The 21,939-nt window shown below is 38.8% G+C and overlaps 1 protein-coding gene across 5 annotated transcripts in view; it reads left to right on the forward strand.

Moving 5' to 3' along the window:
- The first annotated feature begins 4,481 nt into the window (after nucleotides 1–4,481).
- Nucleotides 4,482–21,939, forward strand: part of DNMT3B (DNA methyltransferase 3 beta) — a 45,020-nt gene continuing 27,562 nt past the window's right edge. For 2 of the 5 annotated variants that reach the window (XM_074211879.1, XM_074211883.1), the window contains exons 1-7: nucleotides 10,738–11,745; nucleotides 11,844–11,979; nucleotides 13,233–13,297; nucleotides 16,164–16,250; nucleotides 18,450–18,596; nucleotides 19,670–19,864; nucleotides 20,872–21,030. In XM_074211879.1, the coding sequence (XP_074067980.1) occupies nucleotides 11,728–11,745; nucleotides 11,844–11,979; nucleotides 13,233–13,297; nucleotides 16,164–16,250; nucleotides 18,450–18,596; nucleotides 19,670–19,864; nucleotides 20,872–21,030 (807 nt within the window). In that variant the 5' untranslated portion in view covers nucleotides 10,738–11,727. Of the gene's footprint in view, nucleotides 4,790–7,428; nucleotides 7,598–10,737; nucleotides 11,746–11,843; nucleotides 11,980–13,232; nucleotides 13,298–16,163; nucleotides 16,251–18,449; nucleotides 18,597–19,669; nucleotides 19,865–20,871; nucleotides 21,031–21,939 lie in introns of those variants that run through there. The other 3 variants (XM_074211880.1, XM_074211881.1, XM_074211882.1) reach the window with 3 other exon arrangements.

Below are 21,939 nucleotides of genomic sequence, written 5' to 3' on the forward strand. Positions count from 1 at the left end.
ACATGTCTTCTAGATCTCCTGCAGTGCTGCTTCTGGAGGATTCTGTCTTTTATCTTTTTGACTGGCCACTTTTCAGGCATTGTTCCTTAACCTGGAAACACATTTGCTGCTATCCCTTAGTTATCTGTGGAATTATTAGAAGGAAGGTTATTAGAGGAACAAGGATATAAGATTTTTTTCCTAGTTAAGGATTTTTTTTTGCATCTTTTAATTTAATACTTATCAAACTCTAAGGCTGAAAAAGAGTATCAAAGTAGTCAAGATGCCCTGAGTTCAAATCCTAAATCTAATTACTAGTTCTGTCAAGTTAGATGAATGTTAAATCTTAGTTTCTATACTTTACCCTAAATTCTAAAATTTTATAGCAAATCCAATCATCTTTTATTTTTTTATTTTTTATTTTTTTAGGTTTTTGTAAGGCAAATGGGGTTAAGTGGCTTGCCCAAGGCCACACAGCTAGGTAATTATTAAGTGTCTGAGGTCAGATTTGAACTCAGGTACTCCTGACTCCAGGGCCAGTGCTTTATCCACTGCGCCACCTAGCTGCCCCCAATCATCTTTTAGACTGAGCATCTAGTAGGATGTCTAGTTAAGTCCAGTGAAGTTTCCTTTTGGGAGAACTGATTGTTTTAAATAGAAATTTTTTTTTTAGGTTTTTGCAAGGCAGTGGGGTTAAGTGACTTGCCCAAGGTCACATAGCTAAGTAATTATTAATTGTCTGATGTCAAATTTGAACTCAGTTCCTCTTGACTCCAGGCCCAGTACTCACTGGGCCATCTAGCTACTCCCTTAATGTTGCATTTTTTTTTGGTAGTTTGTGCAAGGCAAATGAGGTTAAGTGGCTTGCCCAAGGCCACACAGCTAGGTAATTATTAAGTGTCTGAGACCGGATTTGAACCCAGGTACTCTTGACTCCAGGGCCAGTGCTTTATCCACTGTACCACCTAGCCGCTCCAAATGTTGCATTTTTAAAAGTTAAACTTTTAATATATGATTTCATGAGTTTCCTTTTACAAAGCCCAGAAACTTCAATGGTTTAAGTCATGATCATCTAGATCTTTTTTTAGATTTTTATTTATTTAAGGCAATAGGGTTAAGTGCCTTTCCCAGGGTCATACAGCTAGGTAATTATTAAGTGTTTGAGGTCAAATTTGAACTCATGTCCTCCTGACTCCAGGGTGTGTTCTATCCCACTGCATCACCCAGCTGCCCCAATCCTTTAGATCTTAAAGGTCTTCCTGTCTTAGTCCATGATGGCTCGAGAACTCAATTTTTTTCTTTTTTAGATTTTTCAAGGCAATGGGGTTAAGTGGCTTGCCCAAGGCCACAGGGCTAGGTAATTATTAAGTGTCTGAGGTCACATTTGAACTCAGGTACTCCTGACTCCAAGGCCGGTGCTCTATTCACTGCGCCACCTAGCTGCCTGAGACTCAATTACTTATGGTGAAAATATTTCTGAATTTGGAGTTACCACCTAGATCTAAATCCTATATTTTAGTCATCACTTCTCCCTTCAGAGGTTTTAGTTTTCTTAACCCTGGATGAGGGAAAAAGATTAAGTCTAGTTAAGCTATACACATGCATTCCTCATGTATAAGAGACTGTCCTCAAGGAACTTAAATACTTTTCGTTAAAAAATTCTAACTAGATTGATATGAAGTCATTAGCTTTTTCTTATCTTGTTTGACACATTTCCATTATATCCATTGGCACATACTTATGGGCCTTTTCTAGCCTTTCAAATCTAGAACTTCAACTTTGCCCAAAAAAACTTTCTTTGAAGAAATCAACCCTGTTGTTAGCTCCTCCTGAAGTCAGCTTGTACTACTAAACACCTAAGGTGATATACTTTTTTTTTCTTAGGTTTTTGCAAGGCAAATGGAGTTAAGTGGCTTGCCCAAGGCCACACAGCTAGGTAATCATTAAGTGTCTGAGACCAGATTTGAACCCAGGCATTCCTGACTCCAGGGCTGGTGCTTTATCCATTATGTCACCTAGCCACTCCCATGATATACTTCTTATGCAGTTAATTTATTTACATTTCACTTTATGGTCCCAATAATTGTCATATTTTCAATTATGTTAATTTTCAATTAAATCTTAAAATTTCTTCTTACACCTTCAAGACTTTATTAGTCTGGTTACATCCAGCTTGCTTTGAAGATCTCCAGTGAGAGGAGAGCCAACTGTCTGTTGAAGCAACCCATTCCCCCATTTAGATAATGAAATTATTTTACTTGATGGAAATTTGGCAAGATACTTCATACTTTTTCCTATTTTCCTTCCTCTCCCATCACCACCTAGCCAAGAAGTGACAATGTTTCTGTTCTTTGAGTTAATCTGCATGTTATAATTGACTATTCCATGTTATCTTTTTGCAATGGTGTCCTTATTGATGTGAGACTGGATTTAGATTCAGAGAAGACAGCACTATTGGTAAAAGTTATAAAAGAAAAATCTTAGGTTTACACTAATGGCAATATTCTTTTTTTTTTTAGTTTTTGCAAGGCGATGGGGTTAAGTGACTTGCTAAAGGTCACACAGCTAGGTAATTATTAAGTGTCTAAGGCTGGATTTGAACTCAGGTCCTCCTGACTCCAGGGCTGCTGCTCTGTCCACTGTGCCACCTAACCGCCCCTATTGGAAATATTTTTTTTTGGCAATATTTTTAATTACTAAATGACTATTTCCTGAATTATCAAACTATCCCTAAGTGGAAAGAATATGATACCTTGCTAAGTATTAATATTTCTCCATCACTGAAGGTCCTTGCTGAAACATTTACTTTCTCTTGTATCCACTGGCATAGTGGATTGAATTATGGCATAATTCAAGGTTCTTCTCTTTCCTTTATGTCTACCTTACATGTATTCTTTCTCAAATGCTGTACCAACCTCTAAATAGAGTAGTTCAATCAGGTCATGGTATAGCAGGGTTATAACATCTAGACTTTTGGACACTGTTTTCATAGATCTTTTTTTTTTATAGTTAGAGAAACTTGGAGTAGAAGAAAGTACTAAGACACAAAGCCAGGTCTAGGATCTCCTAACTCTTGAGTCATAACAATCTTTTTCATTACAACCTTATAGTCCACCACTTTTAAGTCTGATTATTCTTCATACTCTTAAGTTCATAGACTGACTTTTGGTCCATTTATTCTGGCTTCACTATCATTCTGCTGTCTTGAAGTGGTTCAATTAGCTCCTTAAGACCCCAGTCACATGGATCATGTTAACTAGCCTCCACCCCTGCCTCTGGGCTGATTTGGTGTCAGGCCCTGGTTCATGCCTTATCCCCTTGATTAAGAGAGAGAGCAGGAAAGGACCAACCTGATTCCATTTTAGCTTCCTTGTAAAAGGCTTTTTTCCTCTTTTCAAGGAGAAAAACTCCCCATTTCTATGGGGGTGGGTGGGTGTGGGTTGAATGGTTTTGCTGTTAACCCTGTGATTCCATTCCATTCCAATCTCTGACCCCTGACATACAGAGTCATTAAGGATGGGGGATGGGTCCCTTGTAGGCTCAACATAGAGTTCTGTTCACTTGACTTTGTGTGAGTTTGGTTTCCTATGAATTCATTTGGTTGCCATACTTTCCCCTAACTCAGGATGTATTCATTTAATCGTTAGAAGTGTACCTTGTATGGATTTACAAACATACTGTGGTGGAGTAGACATTAATAGCATAGGGGGAAAGAGCATTGACCTTATCTTCAAGACATCCTGGAGTCCTGACTCTTGTTTGCAATAATACTATGTCCTCTGGGTCAGTTACTTAACCTGAGGTTCTGATAATATTTACCCTATCCACTGGTATTTTGGGGGGGAGGAGGGGATAAGTTTATGCTAACTTGCTTTGGAAATGGGAATTATTCTTGCTGTTATTTTCTAGAGGCAGCACTTTATAGTGGAAAAGATGCTATAGTTACTGACTGACCTTGGACAAGCTCTCTGAACTTGCTTATCTGTCAAAAGGGCATAATAATATTTGCACTGTCTTTTTCATAGGATCATTAACAAAATAGTTCACATGAACCTTAAGTATTCCAAAAGAGACTGAGATATTGTTGGAGCAGTTGGGAGTCTCCTACAATCCCTGCTGTAATAAAACTCCTTCTAGATATCCTTTTCACATTTCTTCATACTCCCGTCCTCTGGCTCTCTTGGAAATATGGCTACCTTGGATCTGCTGGAAGAGTCAGTATACTCAGTATACTTTACTAGTACTTCCTGAAATTTCCTCAATTTGCAAAATTGACTCATAGTACTAGACCAGATAGGGTTATTGTAATCATGATACTTTAAAAATGATAACAAACTTACATAGCTGAGAAGGTTCTTTTACAGTCAAAACACCACTGCCCAGCAGAACTAGGTATTTTCCTCCTTCCCCTTGATTCCTAGCAAGGACATCCTTAATAACCCCTAGGGCCAGTTGCAAGAATTCTGGACACTTCATTCTCTGGGAGCAAGGAACAAAGCCTTTCTTTCCCTTTCCTCTTGGCTGCTTCCTTCTGAAGAGATAAAGTGGGCTGCCTCTGGGTAGCCGGTTGAGAAGGAGCCTTGGATCGTTGATTAGGGGAAAATTGGATGCTATTGCGGGCCACAATCTTCCCCAGCCAAATTCATCCGGAGCACTCATTCTCAGTTGGGACCCTGGGTCATATAGAAAACTATGGTATAACTATTTTGGACTAAGAATCAACTTTATTAACAGATCATACAAGTTACTACCATCCAGCTTCTGTTTCAATGAGGGCTTTCGGTGATGAAGAAATCCTCTACATAGCAAGGTATTCTTTTCAATATGGAATAATTTAAATAATTAGGAATATTGTCATTAGAGTAAACCTAAGATTTTCCTTTTGTAACTTCTGCTCATTGGTTCTGTCTTCCTTGGATCCCTCGTCCACATGGACCCAGTTGAGAAAAGTGGAAAAAGTCCACATGCTGCCTAGAAAATTCAGAATGTAGGTACTGAGGAAACAGGTCAATTGGCATTCAGTGTTGAAGATTGGGAGAACATGAGAAATCAGGCAAATGGGAATAAGGGATCCATGAGTGGAGGATAACTTATGATTAACTTACAGTTAAGATGACTAAGAGAAGTTAGGTCAGAGTAACTGGGAGAATAGCAATGTTTGGAAAAGTGTGTTCAGAAAATGTCAGCTATATAAGACTTAAAAAGTACTTATATTCTATTTCATCTTTTTCTGTTTCTAAATTTTTTATGTTTTAAGTTAACAAGCATTTTCTTCCCCCTTATCCTACCTTTTCTCTTATGGGAAAAAAACCAAATCCTTCTAACCAGATGGATAGTCAAACAAAACAAATTTGTCACATTGTTTATTTCTAATGATCTGACTTCTACAGCTTAAATGCATTGGCTCTCAGGAGTTGAGTAGAGAGCATGCCTCATTTTCAGTTCTCTGGAATTTGTGATTGGATATTGCATTCATCAAGGGTTTTTTTTTTTTGTTTTTAGGATTTTTGCAAGGCAAATGGGGTTAAGTGACTTATCCAAGGCCACACAGCTAGGTGATATTAAGTGTCTGAGGCTGGATTTGAACTCAGGTACTCCTGACTCTAGGGCCAGTGCTCTATCCACTGAACCACCTAGCAGCCCAATTCATCAGAGTTTTTAAGTATTTCAAAATTGTGGAATTATTGTTCATCATTTCATCATTAAAACAATTCTGTGAACCTGAGTATAGGATCATTTGTCTCCATTTTATAAATGAATAAACAGCAAAGGAGTTTAAATAACTCTTTCCTAGTAAGTAATATTTATATGTTAGACTATTTAGCCTACCCTGGATTTAGAAGCTATGGTGTACTTGGGACAAGCACTGCTATGTTCTGTAATTAAAGACCTAATGAGGGGTATAGCCTGAGTCAGGGCTGTGAGTTCAGAGAAGATCAGAGAAGATAGCACTGAAGCTATCCCTGAAAAGATGGGGTATGATTTGGATGAAGGAGCATATTGGATTATGGCAGGTTAGGACATTTCCCGAAAAGAGAATTGATGATTTTAGTTTGAAGACTTTAGTATGAAGAGTTTATATTTAATCCTATAAGCTTGGGGAGGTTTTGAAGGTAGCCTGCTTTAATAAAAGTCTTTTCTTACAGTATCCATGGGGCAGGTAATACAATTAGTATTCTCTTATTCAAGATGAAGAAATGATTTTAAAGCCTAGTCATTTCTTGGATGTTTCAGGGATCTTTTGAGTTGATGGTGAGGGAACCTTGCTGAAAATTTATTACCTTTTGTCATTTTTTTTTGAAAGGCAATGGGGTTAAGTGACTTTCCCAAGGCCACACAGCTAGGTAATTATTAAGTGTATGAGGCCAGATTTGAACTCAGGTACTTCTGATTCCAGGGCAGGTGCTCTGTCCATTGAGCCACCTAGCGGCACCTGCCCCACCTTTTGTAAATTTTTATGAATGAGAAACTGGTGGCTGATTCACTCATGACTAGTAAATTTCTTTGTAATTTGATTTTTGTGAAAGGTCTGTGAAAAGTATAGTTTCTTTTATATTATAATTTTTAAATGTTGTAAGAAAAACAAGGTAGATGATATTCCCATTATTGATATCCCCTAGTCAACTAGCCAGTTAGATCTCCTGACTCTGCCCTCGAGGCAGTTTGACCAATTTCAGAATATTTTAACCTTTAAAATGAGTTATTTGTAAAAGTGCTTAGCATCTTGCCTTGTATCTAGTAGGCAGTTAATAATTGCTTGTTTCTTCTGCCTGACTCCCTTCCCCTTTCTGTTGTTGGAAATGTATAGACCTTAAACCAATGAGGATCAGATTGTTGTGGGTACAGTTCCAATTCTGTGTCTGCCCAGAGACTGGCAGGTAGGATGAAAAGAGGAATGGATTTTGGAATCTGGAGACCTGGATTCCAGTCTTCTGTTTGCAGGCAGACTGGTCACCTGTGTGACCAGACTTTTTGAGTAAGGCAATTAGATGAAGGTTTGAGACCTGAGATTAGCTGCAGAAGAATGTAAGATGTTATTTATTGCAGAGTGGTGGTTAATCATTGTCAGGCTTCTGGAGGAGCTGGGACAACCTGGGCCTCTGCTGTGAAGAATTAGAAAATGGAGCCTCTAATCCTGATTGCTTCATGGTGGAAGGGTATATGTGTGGTTTGATGGGGTCCCAGTTTCAGTCTCCTTTTAAAAGGGATCAGACATTCTGATATGTAACCCTAAAAAAGACTTGTGCCCTAGAGAGGGGCTCTTAGTTTCCTCCTGAGTGTATGGTGAGAGGATGAGGCCAGCCTGCCTAGAGGGTGGAGGGGGTTATGGAGCTTCAGGGCCTATGTTAATAAGCTGGGGCCAGCTACTACTCTTCACTTTCCCTCCCTCCCTCCCTCCTCTCCTTCCTCCGCCCCTCAGAGGAGGAAAAGGCAAAGTGGCCATGCTTCCTTCCTGTTGTGGACAGAGAATTAAAGCTGAGAATGAAAGCCGAAGTCGTGGACCCAGGAGTTGCTGCTGCCTAGGGCCTGGAAAGGACCCGGTTAGCTGGTTAGATAGCACAGGGCTAGGGCAGGAGGGGTCCTGGAATGAAATAAATGACTACTACCAGGCCAGAAGGTAAGGCAGCTCTGAATATCCGAGGAATAGAGGCACCTTGGTGAGCACTGGAGCTGGGTTGGAATCCTATTGTGCAAGTTATTAATCCACGCTTCTGTTTCTTTTCATCTATAAAGGTGATGTCCCTCCTAGCTCTAATTTTTACTGTTTCTGACTATTCTTTTCTCAGTCTGTAGTTCTGGACCATCCTAGAGAGGCTGTGTTGGTCAGCTGGGTTTCCCTGGGTAAATTGTTTGGATAAATGTGCACAGAATGAGGAGACTCTGTAGCAGAGAGGAGTTAACCACTTAGCAAATACTTTGGCCTTGGTTGGAGTGGTGCTGTTGAAATAAAGATAAACCTACTGTCCATGCAGTCCTGCTCAGACATATACTAGTTGTGTAATCTTAGGCAATGAAGTAGAGAAGCATGGTTGGTAGGATAGGATGCTGAGGTGAAGATATCCAGGTTCAAATTTTGTACATTTGAACCTTGCCACCTTTAGGTCTGCTGACATTTATTCATTCACCCAGATATTTTGCTTGATCTAGGGGATAATCATCTCATTTTTCTTGGTGGAAATGTTATCTATGTAAATGTGCTTATCACCTATGTGGTCAGTTCTCTTACATTATGCAAATTTGATTTACATTTGCATTTCAAAAACAATTGCATAGTACCAGGCTCTGTAAAACATTAATGACACTGTGTCTCTTGTGTATGATAGTGATTCTTATATTTTCACCATGGGGAGTGGCAAGTGTGCTCTTCAAGGAGAAAAATGAACCTTCTTATAGACTTGGAAATGAAAATGAAAATAATCAGAAAATGTGAAGGAGGACAAAAGTTGTCAATAGCATGTGAAATTAGTCTTGATGCTGATTGTGGGCATCCTAGTGAAGGATGCTACTTGGATAAAGGAGTAAGCAAAAGGTAGCTTTGCAGGAATTTGACTTCTTTATTGAAACAAAGAGAAGATGCTATTCTAGAGATGAAGAATATTATTTAAATCAGTCAGAAAAATATTCTTTTAAGCTTTTTTGAGAATTCAAGGCTTTGAAGTCTTCTTAAGATTTAAAGGTAAAGAATCCTGAAGAGATTTCAGCCAACAGTGATTGGTTTGCTTAAATTCAGAATTGTGTAGGTTTTCATAATGTGCAAGGGTCAGGTAGTGCAGAAATTGAAGAGTTCCCAGAATTCCTGCAAAGAATAATAGACAGAGGTCCCTCCTTGTGGTAGAAAATATTTAACATAGTAGAAACTGGCCTATTTTATCAAAGAATGCCATCTTGACCTACATCTCCATGGAAGAAAAAACTATACCAGGGCATAAAGCTTTGAAAAATAGAATTACTCTTTTGCTTGAAGGGAATGCAGATTAAAACCTGTTCTTGTGTTCCACTCACAAAACCCAGAGCATTGAAAGGAATCTGTAAAGCAACAATACTTATGTATTATTTTCCTAATTCTGCGAAGTTATTTTGTATGTATGCCTTCGTTATATAGGCTCAGTGAAGAGGATGGGTAGGGGCAAATTTGCATTATGTAAAGATCTCTTTAAGAGGTCTGCCTAAAGGTGCACTTCAGTAAAGCAAGAAGTATGTTTTCTTGTATCCTGGGTGAGAAAAAGTGAGAATCTGTGACCCAAAGAGCCTTGGGAGGGTGGAGGGAGAGTTTGAAGCCAAGCGTCCACCTGTGACCTGCCTGCAGGTGCTGCCCTCCTACTGCTTGTACTACACATCGCCCCCTTGTGAATTTGATCAGTATTGCAACCTGATCTTTCCTCTCTGCCCACCCCATCCCTTCTACCCCTAAGGCAGGGAGTCTGGACCTTCTTCCACTGGGGGCAGGAGACCCTGGAAGGTAGGTGGGTTAAGGATGAGGCTTAGCCTCCTTTTCATCCCTCTTCCCCCCCAGGCAGGGAGGTGATCTTTCTTTGAACAGAAGCTGACTGGCCCCAAAGTATGCAGTCAGACCTGTGGCTGGGGGCTAAGCCCAGGGGAGGATGTGGCAGCCCCTTAACCCAAGAATGTGGGACCAATCCCCTTGGGAAAGATTCCTAGATCTAGAAAGGGGACGGCAGATCAGGTTCCAGACCTGGAAGGGGGACCCAAGATCAGGACTCAGACCCAGAGGCGGGGACCCCAGGTCAGGTCCCAGACCTAGAAGGGGGTCCCAGATGAAGTCTCATTGGCTCATTTTGCAAACAAGGAAACTGAGACCCAGAAAGGTGAGATAATTGGGAATACTTGTGGTAATGACATAATTTCTAGATTGAATTGCAACTAGTCGTTAATGTAAAATGTAAGGAGAGTTTGACTGAATATTTCTAGCTTTTAACTTCTGGGGTTTTAAAGGTAGTGGGCAGGGGGTATAGGTGTGTGCAGAGAGACAGAGTATAAAGAAAATGCTTCCCTTCAGAAAAGCAACAAAGAAACAAGTGTTTTGGTTCTTTTGGTAGGAAAGAAGTACCTAAAGGTAGCAAGTAAATTAAAGAAGTGGATCAAGTAGAAAGAGCATCCTGCCCTGGGGATCTGCACATCTGCACATTGGGCAAAATTCCCCTCAGTTTTTTCAATTAGGGTTAGGAATATATGAATTTTGAAATCTATGCAATATGGTGGTTTTGATAAATTATAGTGAAGCCAGAAGCAGAGTGAGAATGCAGGTGCTTACATCATGGTATTGTTGAAAGGGTTTTCTGGGGTTTGATCTTTTCTTGGAAAGTGAATGGATGGCTGTGAGGTCATGTTTCACTCAAGGAGGATTGCTTAACTGTTCCCTATTATATTGATACATTCATTAAGTTCCTATGTAACGATGGCTGTGCTGCTTATATGAAAATGAGAGAAAAACCTCTCAGCAATCTATATCCTAATTGCTGGGAAAGGGAAGGCATTAGTCCTGTCACCTATATCTGTAACCCTCTACTCTGAAAGAGTGAAGGGAATTGGTTTTTTTTTAACTTGAAGAGTCATTGCTTTCTGCTCTGGGTTGTGGAGTGTCAGTACAGGCTTCCTAAACTTCTCTGTACAGAATTTAAATTATGGCCCTAAGAAAGAGAAATAACTTAAAACAGTGTGTCCACAACTGCAACTTGCCCAGGTCTGGGTGGGGGGGGAATAGAAGCGCAACAAAGAAATGCAGGAAGGAGAAAAGAGCAGGCAGACCTGCAGGAGCAGGATTGTGAAGGGGCTTGAATGCCATAAGAAGTTCATTTTGTTTTTCTCATTGACTTTGGAGAGCCACTGAAAGTCACTGAATAGTGCTCTGGTGACCATAAGATAGTTTAAGGAGGTTAGTATAATAGTGGCTAGAGTCGAAAGCGCATTTTAATGTGACTGAGTCTGGAAAAGAGGTTACTAGTAGTGATGTCTATTCCATTGGGGCATTTGGGGGCAGGGAAAAGCAGAAGTCCTTATATCTCTCTCCTTCCCACTTTAAATACTTCTTCCCCTGGCCACTTGCCTACTGGTGACTCCCTCTTCTTTCTTAGAATTTGAATTCTTAGAGCCTCAGCTGGAGAAGTCTGGTGAGGGAAAATGATAGACAAAAAGTCTTAGCCAATTGGGTCCAGAAGGCAGGGCTTCTTCCATGGAAAGGAGAAAAAGTTTTTCTCTGGGAGAAGAGAGAAGAGAACCTAGAGAATGAGGGGGAGAGGAGAGAAGAAACAAAGGGTCAGTAAAGAAAATAATTTACTTAAGTTGAAAGGAATTGTTTAATTTTAACAGAAAAAAATAGGCTTTGGTGCTTTAAATTCAAGGAGACAGAACAGGACCAGGAGTGGAGTTAGAGGAGGAGAGGAAATTTGTGGAATAGTACTGAATGTTTCTTATAGTTAAAAGTGGGGAGCTCAGAGCTTGGACCATATCCATAGAGGAAGGGGCACCAAAGCATTAGTGCTGGAATCAGGTTCCAATACTTTCCTTTTTTTTCTCTTCCTCACTCCCACAAGACACTAATTCCTGATTTCCCTACATAGTCTCAATGTCTCCTGGGCATTCTTGGTGTCAGGGGTCTGGCTTTCCAATGGAGCTGGTTCTGGAGCTTCTAAGTTGGATGGTGAAGATATCTTATGGATCAAGTACCAATGATGCATGGAGAACAGGGTTTCCTTTTTGACCACTGAATGATCTCAGTCTCTCCATCAGATGCTTTCATCAATGGAGGTGTGGTTCACTGTCTTGTTGGGTTATTTTATCCTAGTGTTAGTCTTGTCTGCTATATGTTCCACCTCTGGACCCCATTCTCTTGCCATTTCCTGTAGGACACAATGAAGGGAGATACTCGAAGATATAATGGTGAAGAAGCCAGCAAAGAAGAATTGAGTTTGGTCAATGGCAGTGATGATGACACTCTCTCTCCTCCAGTCCTGGAAGCAGTAGAGAGCCTGGAGATCAAAGGTAATCTTTTTTTATCTCATGATATTTGAAAATGTTGGAAGGGGTGTGATCTAAATGCAGCCTTGGGGTTTTGATAGTAAAAAGTCTCCAGGTGACTTCTTATGCTATCTCACAATGTTTTTAGTTTGTATAAAATGAAGAATACTGTAGAGCCCATTTTAGTTTTGAGGAATTCACAGAATGCCATAATTCATGGTGCTCACTGGGGCAAATCTTTAAGTTGGTGACCAGTATCTGAAAAGTTCAGAATATGTTAACAGACTAGTCTGGAGTACTGTTTCCTGTCATTTGCATCATCCTGAAAGGATGGACTATAAAAACTCAACTGTGCATCAAAGGAAGTGGGGAGCCTTAGCAAGCTTCTAGTATTAAGGCTTCCATGGTAGGAGGGAAGGGAAGAGAACATTATGTACATTTGATCTTTTATGTGAACTAAGCTAATGGTTTTGGGCCCCCTTATTGTAGACTGGGGATTATCATCGTTTAGAATCCTTTAAAATAGGAATTAAAAGTTGATTTGTCAATTGACATATCTTGATAAATGGAATCATGAAGAGTAGAATAGACTACAGGGATATTAATAGAAGGAAGCACAGCATTTGGATTCAGAGTATGTGGATTCAAATTTACAATTTAATTGCCTTTATAGTATTGGATAAGTCCCTTATTCTGCCCTCTGAGTGCCACAGCTTCCTTTGTTATATGAAGGGACTGAACCTTTTCAAAACTAAGCCCCATGAATGTAGTCAAGCAAAATTTAATTTAGTAAAAATTTTAAAAAACAAAACTTGACTTATAGAGAAGACAAATGAGGACTCGGAGAAGTGAAGAGTTTTCTTGAGGTCATATACACATAGAGTTAGTCAATTACAGATTTAAATTTGGACCTAATGGGTCATATTATAAACAAGTATTATTTCTACTATACCATACTGCCTTCATGCTCATATTATACCTTCTTAGAAACCCTTTGGAGGAGGATCATTTATTTCATTGTGGAGAGCTCTAATTGTTAATTTTTGTTTGTTTATAGAGCCAATGTCTGCCTCTCTAACAGCTTTATTATTTCTATTTTTGTAAATGAGGCAATAGATGAGGTGAAGACTTTTTATTGCAAGATATAACTTTGGGGCACAGGGCCTAGGGGTAGAACCAGAGCCTGTTGGGAAAAGATAAGAGAAATCTGAGTATGTCAAAAAAATTTATATGCTACAGCTATCCTTGACAAGATGACCATCTTATTACTTCCACAGGTCGTAGGGTAAGCCGACGGGGACTGTCGAAAAGGGAACTCTCTCATATGATCACCTTGGATGAGGTACCCATCTAATGAGCCCTTTACCCCATTATCCCTTTGCCCTTCTCCTGAGGGGCTCAGGGGGCCTGGATCAGTACACAGGTGCTTTCTTGATAATGAGGTAGGAGACCATGTTGGCTTGTAAAACTTGAAGGGAAAGTTCTCTCCCCATTCATTGGGTTTCCAGCTGTACTCCCGGAGGCAAGGAGGTTGTAAGAAATGAATGGGATTTTCTTCCCTCTTCCTCTTTCTGCCTTTTACTCACATCCTTCCAGAAGGGCATCATTATTTTCTGGACCTCAAGAACCACTTATCTAGTAAAGACCTCACTGCCTAGAGATTCCTCATTGCCTTCTCTGCCCTATCACCAAAATTCAGTTCTTCTTCCAATCCCTTCCCCTGTGTGGTCTTATATCATCTCTGTTTCCTTTAAAGGAGTTGGTAAAATGTATTGGAAATCATGCCTTTAGATATTGGAAAGGGCTTTTAAAAAATTATATAAATATTTTATTTGTTTTCCAGTTATATATAATAGTAGTTTCTACCAATCATTTTTTTGCAAGGTTTTGAATTTTATATTTTTCCCCTTCTCCCTTCTTCCCCCTCCCCCCAACAGAAGGCAATCTGATATAGTCTTTACATTTGTTTCCATGATATGCATAGGTCTAAATTGAATGTTTTGAGAGAAGAAACATCTCCTAAAGTAAGAAAGAGAATATTAGAGATAGCCAAATTATGTAATACATAAGACAATTTTTTAAAAATTAAAGATAACATTCTTTGGTCTTCATTTAAACTCCATAGTTTCTTTTTTTGAATACAGATGGTATTTTCTCCCAGTAATTTTTTTTTGCAAGGCAATGGTGTTAAGTGATTTGCCCAAGCTCACACAGCTAGGTAATTAGTAAGTGTCTGAGGCTGGGTTTGAACTCAGGACTTCTTGACTTCCTGGCTGGTGCTCTATTCACTCTGCTACCTAGCTGCCCTCAGATGGTATTCTCTATCACAGATGTCCTAAAATTGTCCTTGATCATTGCACTGATGGAGTGAGCATTTCGAGGTTGATCATCATCCCATATTGTTGTTATGGTGTATAATGTTCTCACTCAGCATCAATTCATGCAAGTTTTTCCAGGTTTCCCTGAAATCCCATCCCTCCCGACTTATAGTTTAACCGTAGTGTTCCATCACATACCTATAGTACAATTTGTTCAACCATTCCCCAATTGATGGGCATCCCCTAAGTTTCTAGATCTTTGCCATTACAAACAGAGCTGCTATGAATATTTTTGTACATGTGGGATTTTACCCTTTTTACATGGTCTCTTCAGTTTTTAAACACAGTAGTGATATTGCTGGATTAAAGGGTATATATATTTTTATTGCCCTCTGGGCATAATTCCAAATTGCTCTCCAGAAAGGTTGGATCATTTCAACAGCTTCATCCAACAATGCATCAGTGTCCCAAATTTCCCACTTCCTCTCCAACATTGATCATTATCCTTTCTGGTCTTATTGGGCAATCTGAGACGTGTGAGATAGTACCTCAGAGATGCTTCAATTTGCATTTCTCTAATCAATAATGACTAGGAGTAATTTGTCATTTGACTATAGATAGCTTTGACTTTGACTTCCTTGCCCTTGCAGTTTATGCCTTTTGCATATCCTTTGACCATTTGTCAATTGGGGAATGACTTGTTTTTTTTTATAAATTTGATTGAGTTCTCTGTTTTTTCAAAAGTGAATCCTTTGTCAGAAACACTAGTTTTAAAAATTCTTTCCCAATTTATTACATTTCTTTTGATCTTGGTTAGTCTTTTGTGTAGAAACTTTAATGTAATCAAATTTATTCAGTTTGTTTTTTATAATGTTCTCTATCTCTTCCTTGGTTACGAACTTCTCCCTGGAAAGGGCTTTTGCAATAGAGGAGATATTAGACTTCTTTTGCTCGACCTCAAAATGAGAGGCAAATTGAGGGTTCCTAACAGTGAGAGCTACTGGATGAGAGCTAGTGGAGATACTGATGTTATTCCCATTCCTGGAGGTTTGTAAGCCCAGATTGGATAACTCTTGATGAGGTTATTGTAGGGATATTCCTGTTTAGGCATGAGTCAGATGAAGTGCCTATGAGTACCTTTGCCAGCTCTTCTGACTTTGACCCTTATCCCCTTAGACAAGAAGAGAGGAGAGAATAGTGAATTTCAGTGGTGCAGGAGGACCTGGGTTCATTTATTTTTTGGCTCTGACACCAAGGATAGGATAATTATAGAAGTACTAAGATACCCATTAATTTGTTTTCTTTTGTTTTTTTTGTGGGGAGAAACTATCCTCTAAACCTCCATAGAAAAAGGTTTGTTATGTGGAAGTCTTGTTTACAAATTGACAAAATGTTGGTTGAGTTAGTGTTCTGTATTTAGCAATTAACATTTTTCATAGTGCTTTAGTGGCTTTAAAGCATTTGTTGTAAAATTATTTTCTCATTTGAGCCTCTTCACAAATAATTTAGATTGCTATCCCTATTATATTATAGGCAAGAAAATTGAGATTTATAAATTAAGTGACCAGTGGCAGCATTTGAACAAACCCCCCACCCCCCAATCTTGCTGTCGCCCAAGTCCAACTTGCTTTTCTTTGGGTTTAGATTTCCTAGTATCACACTGGGGTCTGCTTAGATTTGCTGACCTTTCTTGCCTGTAGGAAATACTATCTAGATTATAATGTCTGTTCCCGCAGTATCTAGGTTGGGTTATAGAGTTCTAAGCAAATAATTTAGTTTTTAATGTTATATTACTTTAAATCAAGCTTCATTGGGAATATTAGTGGGGGGGGGAGAGAATAGCTTTTTTCATTTTAAAATGAAAACTTCCAAATTTACTCTCTGTAAAAGGACCTGACTGATGACTCAGAAGTATCAGAAATCCCTGTGATGCCAAAGCTGTATAGAGAAACCAAGATTCAACCTGAAAGTTCAAACGTAAGTCAATCACCCTTGAACCTGAACAGAGAGCTGTTTGATATAAAATTCTTGAGTTGATCAGTTGATAACTGGACCATTTTCTGTGGATTTGTCACAGCATGTACTTGGACCTATTGATACTTAGACCAGAGTATCCGAGCTGAAAAATGATAATTGAGAAAAATTTGGTATTCTGGGCAAAATTTTCAAATTTGAAGCTATGAGGTCTAAGTACTAATCCATCTTTATAATTGTGTGTTTATTGCTTTTATAAAAATGATTGAGGTAGAAAGAACAAATAGTATTATCTCCATTTTGTAGATGAGTCTGAGGACTTGATGAAGTGACTTGCTTTGAGTCTGATCCCAACATCTGAACCCAGTTTTCTTGATTCCCAAGACCAGTTCCTATTCAAATGGTTTTATTTATTTATTTGAAACCAATTTAGATTCATTTTACTAATGAAAAAAGAAAGAAATTTTATTGGTTTCTGCTTTTTTTTTCATTTTAAAGATTTTATTTAGTTTGAGTTTTACAATTTCTTCCCTAATCTTGCTTCCCCCCCCCCCCACAGAAGGCAATTTGCCAGTCTTTACATTGTTTCCATGGTATACATTGATCCAAATTGAATGTGATGAGAGAGAAATCATATCCTTAAGGAAGAAACATAAAGTATAAGAGACAAGATTATATAATTTTTTTTTTCTAAATTAAAGGTAATAGTCCTTTCTTGGTCTTTGTTCAAACTCCACAGTTCTTTCTCTGGATAACAGATGGTATTCTCCATTGCAGAAAGCCCCAAATTGTCCCTGATTGTTGCACTGATGGAATGAGCATGTCCATCAAGGTTGATCATTGCCCTCATGTTTCTGTTAGGGTGTATTATGTTCTTCTGGTTCTGCTCATCTCACTCAGCATCAGTTCATGCAAATCCTTCCAGGCTTTCCTGAATTCCCATCCCTCCTGGTTTCTAATGGAACAATAGTGTTCCATTCACCAATTGAAGGACATTTACTTGATTTCCAATTCTTTGACATCACAAACAGGGCTGCTATGAATATTTTTGTACAAGTAATGTTTTTACCCTTTTTCATTATCTCTTCAGGGTATAGACCCAGTAATGGTATTACTGGATCAAAGAGTATGCACATTTTTGTTGCCCTTTGGTCATAATTCCAAATTGCTCTTCAGAAAGGTTGGATGAGTTCACAGCTCTACCAACAATGCATTAGTGTACCAGATTTCCCACATCCCTCCCAGCATTGATCGATGTCCTTTCTGGTCATATTGGCCTATCTGAGAGATATGAGGTGGCACCCCAGAGCTACTTTAATTTGCATTTCTCTAATAAACAACTTCGAGCACTTTTTCATATGTCTGGATTACTTTGATTTCTTCATCTGTAAATTGCCTTTGCATATCTTTGACCATTTGTCAAATTGGAAATGGCTTGATTTTTTTTTGTACATTTGACTCAGTTCTTTGTATATTTTAGAAATGTGGACTCCGCTTTTTAAGAGTTTTTTATAAATGTGACCTCAAGTTCTTGGAACCCTTTAGAAAAGGGTTCATTTCAATCTTGTAGAGAATATATAATAAGACTAGGTTGTGAGTACCAATCAGTTTGCAAAATTATTGTTGCCTTTTGTGACTACTCCCAGTCAAATCCCATAAAGAATTCTTAGACTAAGGTTGAGTCAATAATCAGCTGACTTTGAATACTGATCATCTTGATAACTCACCACTGAGTCAATCTTGGTCATTTAAAATTGGAGAATTCCAGGGGCAGCTAGGTGGCCTAGTGGATAAAGCATTGGCCTTGGAGTCAGGAGTATCGGGGTTCAGATCTGGTCCCAGACACTTAATAATTACCTAGCTGTGTGGCCTTGGGCAAGCCACTTAACCCCATTTGCCTTGCAAAAAGCCTAACAAAAAATAAATAAAAAATAAAATTGGAGAATTCCACCTCTTCTGGGAAATGGGACATTTTGTATGGGAGAGAGTAGGTGTTGGGGAAGAGGGAGTATTCTATGGAAATATCAAGTTATGAATGTCAGAGAATAGGAGAATCTTTCAGAAAACCTATTTGGAGAACATCTGCTTTCATCCCTTTATGCTAAGATTTACTCAATGGTAAGTTTAGCTGCTACCTTGGGCTCTTCCTCGTGATCAAAGTTTTAATGATAGAATACGCTTGTCCATGCTTCTTGGTTCCAGACCCAGTCCAGGAGTGAGGATGGTACTACTGAGTGGGGAAGACGCAGACCTCCCCCACGCCTGGCCTCACGGTCTGAACACAGCAAGTCTAGCAAGAAAGAAACTGAAAAGATCAGTTCTGACTTCAAAGAGAGTCCTGTGACTAGGGTTGGTTCTTTCTTATCTCTCCCCCCCTCCCTTTTTGATTTCCAAGCTTGAAGGGTGGGGAGGGAGATGGGGAGCCTATCTTCCTCCTTTCAAAGACTCCTCTCTCTCTCTCTCTCTCTCTCTCTCTCTCTCTCTCTCTCTCTCTCTCTCTCTCTCTCTCTCTCTCTCTCGATGTGTGGGTTCAGCCCTGGGAAATAGGCAGTACACATATCTCTTCAGGTTCTTTTGGGCTTTAGGACATCCTGTCTTGTCAGTGATGGACTGGGCCCTGTCCCCCATGCCACTAGAAGGTGGTCAGTTTTTCTTCCTTGTCTTTTAGTCTTTCTTCTACCTCTTCATGATAGTGGATGTTTTTCATCATTTGAGTTATAGTTGGAATACTGATCAGTTAATCCTGTTACCATTGGTGTTCTGAGGAGCTTATTTAGAGCTAAACTGAAAAGATCTTAGGTTTGAGACTATAAAATAATCTTGAAAAGTAGGCAGACCTATTTATTTATCTGAGTAGCAACTCCTACAAAAATCTTGTGTCCCCTCAGTCCATTGTGCTTTTGGGCTAGAGTCTTATCTGTCCTCAATGCATTTTTCATGAATCTTGCTTAAAGTTCAAGACTTTTATACAGAACCATGCCTTCTTTTGTTCATTTTTCTCAACTTCTCATTTATTTGTCAGTCAGTTCAAGGACTTTCCTTTTTCTTTATCCGTGGTTTATTTATTAGAAAAATGGTCTCAGGCAGTTAAGACTGAATTAGGAGTTTCTGTATCTGGAAGTCATCCCACTCTATTAATGAGTTCACAAGTTTGGTCCTTATCCTTCTAACGGCAATTAGCTGAAATATTAATGAATTGGTATTTTATAAGTTTATTTGGGTGTATTTTTGTTTTTTTGTTTGTTTTTTTACTAATTTGTTCTTTGGAATTTTTTCCCACTGTTTTATATTTGTTTTAGATCTACCGTCTTCACCCTGGCTTTGATTCTGACAGTATTTTCCCCTTGGATCATTTTTTGATGACAATGTTTTTATCAGTCTGGATTCCTTCATTCATTCTACCATTTTGATTTGTCTCCTAGAGCAATAGACGTAGACAGTCCACTGACATCCTGCCCACTGCTATCCAGTCTGCCCTGACCTCTTACATCACCATTGATCTCACCAAAGATCTTGGAAGCAACTCAACTACCAGGCGTAGTGCTCGGGAAAGACGTCATCATTCTCTGGGTTCCCAAACTGTGATTTTGGAGAACCATGATCAGATGGAATACCAGGTATGGAAATGATGTGAAATGGTCAACTCAGTGTCACATACTGTTATATGTTATAATAGAAGTAGACTATTGGTCCCAAGTTGCAGTACTTTAACCTCTAGTGAATTATCAAACATTTATTAAATAGCCTATAATAAGTTAGGAATTGGCTTTGGCCCTGGAAATACGGAAAAAAACATTTTCTTGCATTTAAGGAAATAGACTTCTATGAGTGAGGGAGGCAACATATTTTTATATAGGGTGTGTGTGTGTGTGTGTGTGTGTGTATATATATATATATATATATATATATATATATATATATATATAGTATATATAGTTCTGTGCGATACAAAACAAATACAAGGTAAACTTGGGAGGAAGACAACCACAGCTCAGCAAAGTCCCAGAAAAAAGGTGGTTCCCTGAACCAAATCAAGAGCCAAGCCAAGGACTTGGAAGAGGTAAAAAGGAGGGAACGAATTCTAGGCATGTGATAATAATTAGGGTAAAGATATAGACATTAGAGGTTGTATTTGAGACAGTGTACATAGGATAGGACTGGGCTGTGGTAAGGAAAATAAAGATCCAAAAGGAATTATCCATAGAGGTGCTACTCAAAAACTCAGATCTCCTATTAATTTTTTGAAGTCCTAGGACTTTTCTTTTCGTAAAAGGCTATTTTTTCTTGCTCCATATAAGACTACAGGTATAATGAAAACAAATGAGTTTCAAAACCAGAATCCTTCTCCTGTTTCTTCCGTGTGACTTGGGCTAAATTTCTTTACAGCCTCTTAAAAATGAGGGGAACTAGTTCAGGTGTTTCACATTACGATAGAAATGGATCCCTACAGGAGGCATATTCAGTCAAAAAACCTCAAATTATAATAGATTTAAATTTATTTTGTTAAACACTTTCCTATTATTTTTAAACTCGGTCTCATTGCACTCAGAATTTTGAACACAGAAGACTTTGAAGCTATGATTTCATCTCACTATCCATCTGATTACTTATAATTGATTTTCAGGATGGAAAAGAGTTTCATATTGGTGAACTTGTCTGGGGGAAGATTAAAGGTTTTTCCTGGTGGCCAGCTATTGTGGTTTCCTGGAAATCTAACACAAAGCGCCAGGCCATCCCTGGCATGAGATGGGTACAGTGGTTTGGTGATGGCAAGTATTCTGAGGTAAGTTCCTGATCTTGGTAGTGTAGTGACTGGGTGCCTGAGAGATTCTGTAATTGAATGGAGAAGGGGGGAAGTGTTCAGCTCTAGGTTCAGTTACTCTTGGCATTCCATTTTCTCTCCCCCATTTTTCAAATGGGGATCAAGCCTCAAACTCTGTATTATAGGGTCCAGAATGAAGTGATGTAAATTGCTTTGAAAATTTTACAAACTTGATCTGTGCATTCAGCTTAATAGCCTGTATGGTGGGGTGAGGAGGTTTTTAAAGATGTCATAAATCCTGGTCTTTCCCCCCCCTTTTTTACTCCCTCTTGCCTTTCCCTTAGTGGAACATCAAAATCATTTATTAATTTCTAATTACTTATCCATGCAAATGGTCATAAAGGTGAGGGATAATGATAGTAGCCATGGGGTATAAAAAACCTGTTCCTTAAACAGTGATGCTATGGGTTTGATTTCTGTTTTCCCATGGAGAGATGATAATCTAGCCAGCAGATTTGTGGCACAGTAGAGGGTCATAGTTCTTCAGTCACTAAAGTGTAGAATCTTAAAACTATGCGAAATTGCATGTACTGACTGATCAGTAATTAGAAATTAGTCATGTTGTAGTTACATGGGCCACCAGAGGGAGCTCTGGATCAAAGAATTGAGACAAGCCTAGAGTCAAGAATTTTTTTCCTAATTCAAAGTGAAATTCCTTATTTTTCCCTTGCTAAAGAGCAAGATTGAATTTCAATATGTATTTGAGAAGTATGGGAGCACAGAAATTTCAGAAGGTAAGGGATCTAGATTTCTATTTTGTATCTATACCTATAAAATATTTTAAAAGGTATATAAGATATCCAATAGTTTTAAATCTAAATAAACATGTACTTACCTACTTATAGCTATATGGCTTCATATGAATATGTT

This window comes from Macrotis lagotis, chromosome 1, assembly GCF_037893015.1.
Source record: "Macrotis lagotis isolate mMagLag1 chromosome 1, bilby.v1.9.chrom.fasta, whole genome shotgun sequence".
NCBI lineage: Eukaryota > Metazoa > Chordata > Mammalia > Peramelemorphia > Peramelidae > Macrotis > Macrotis lagotis.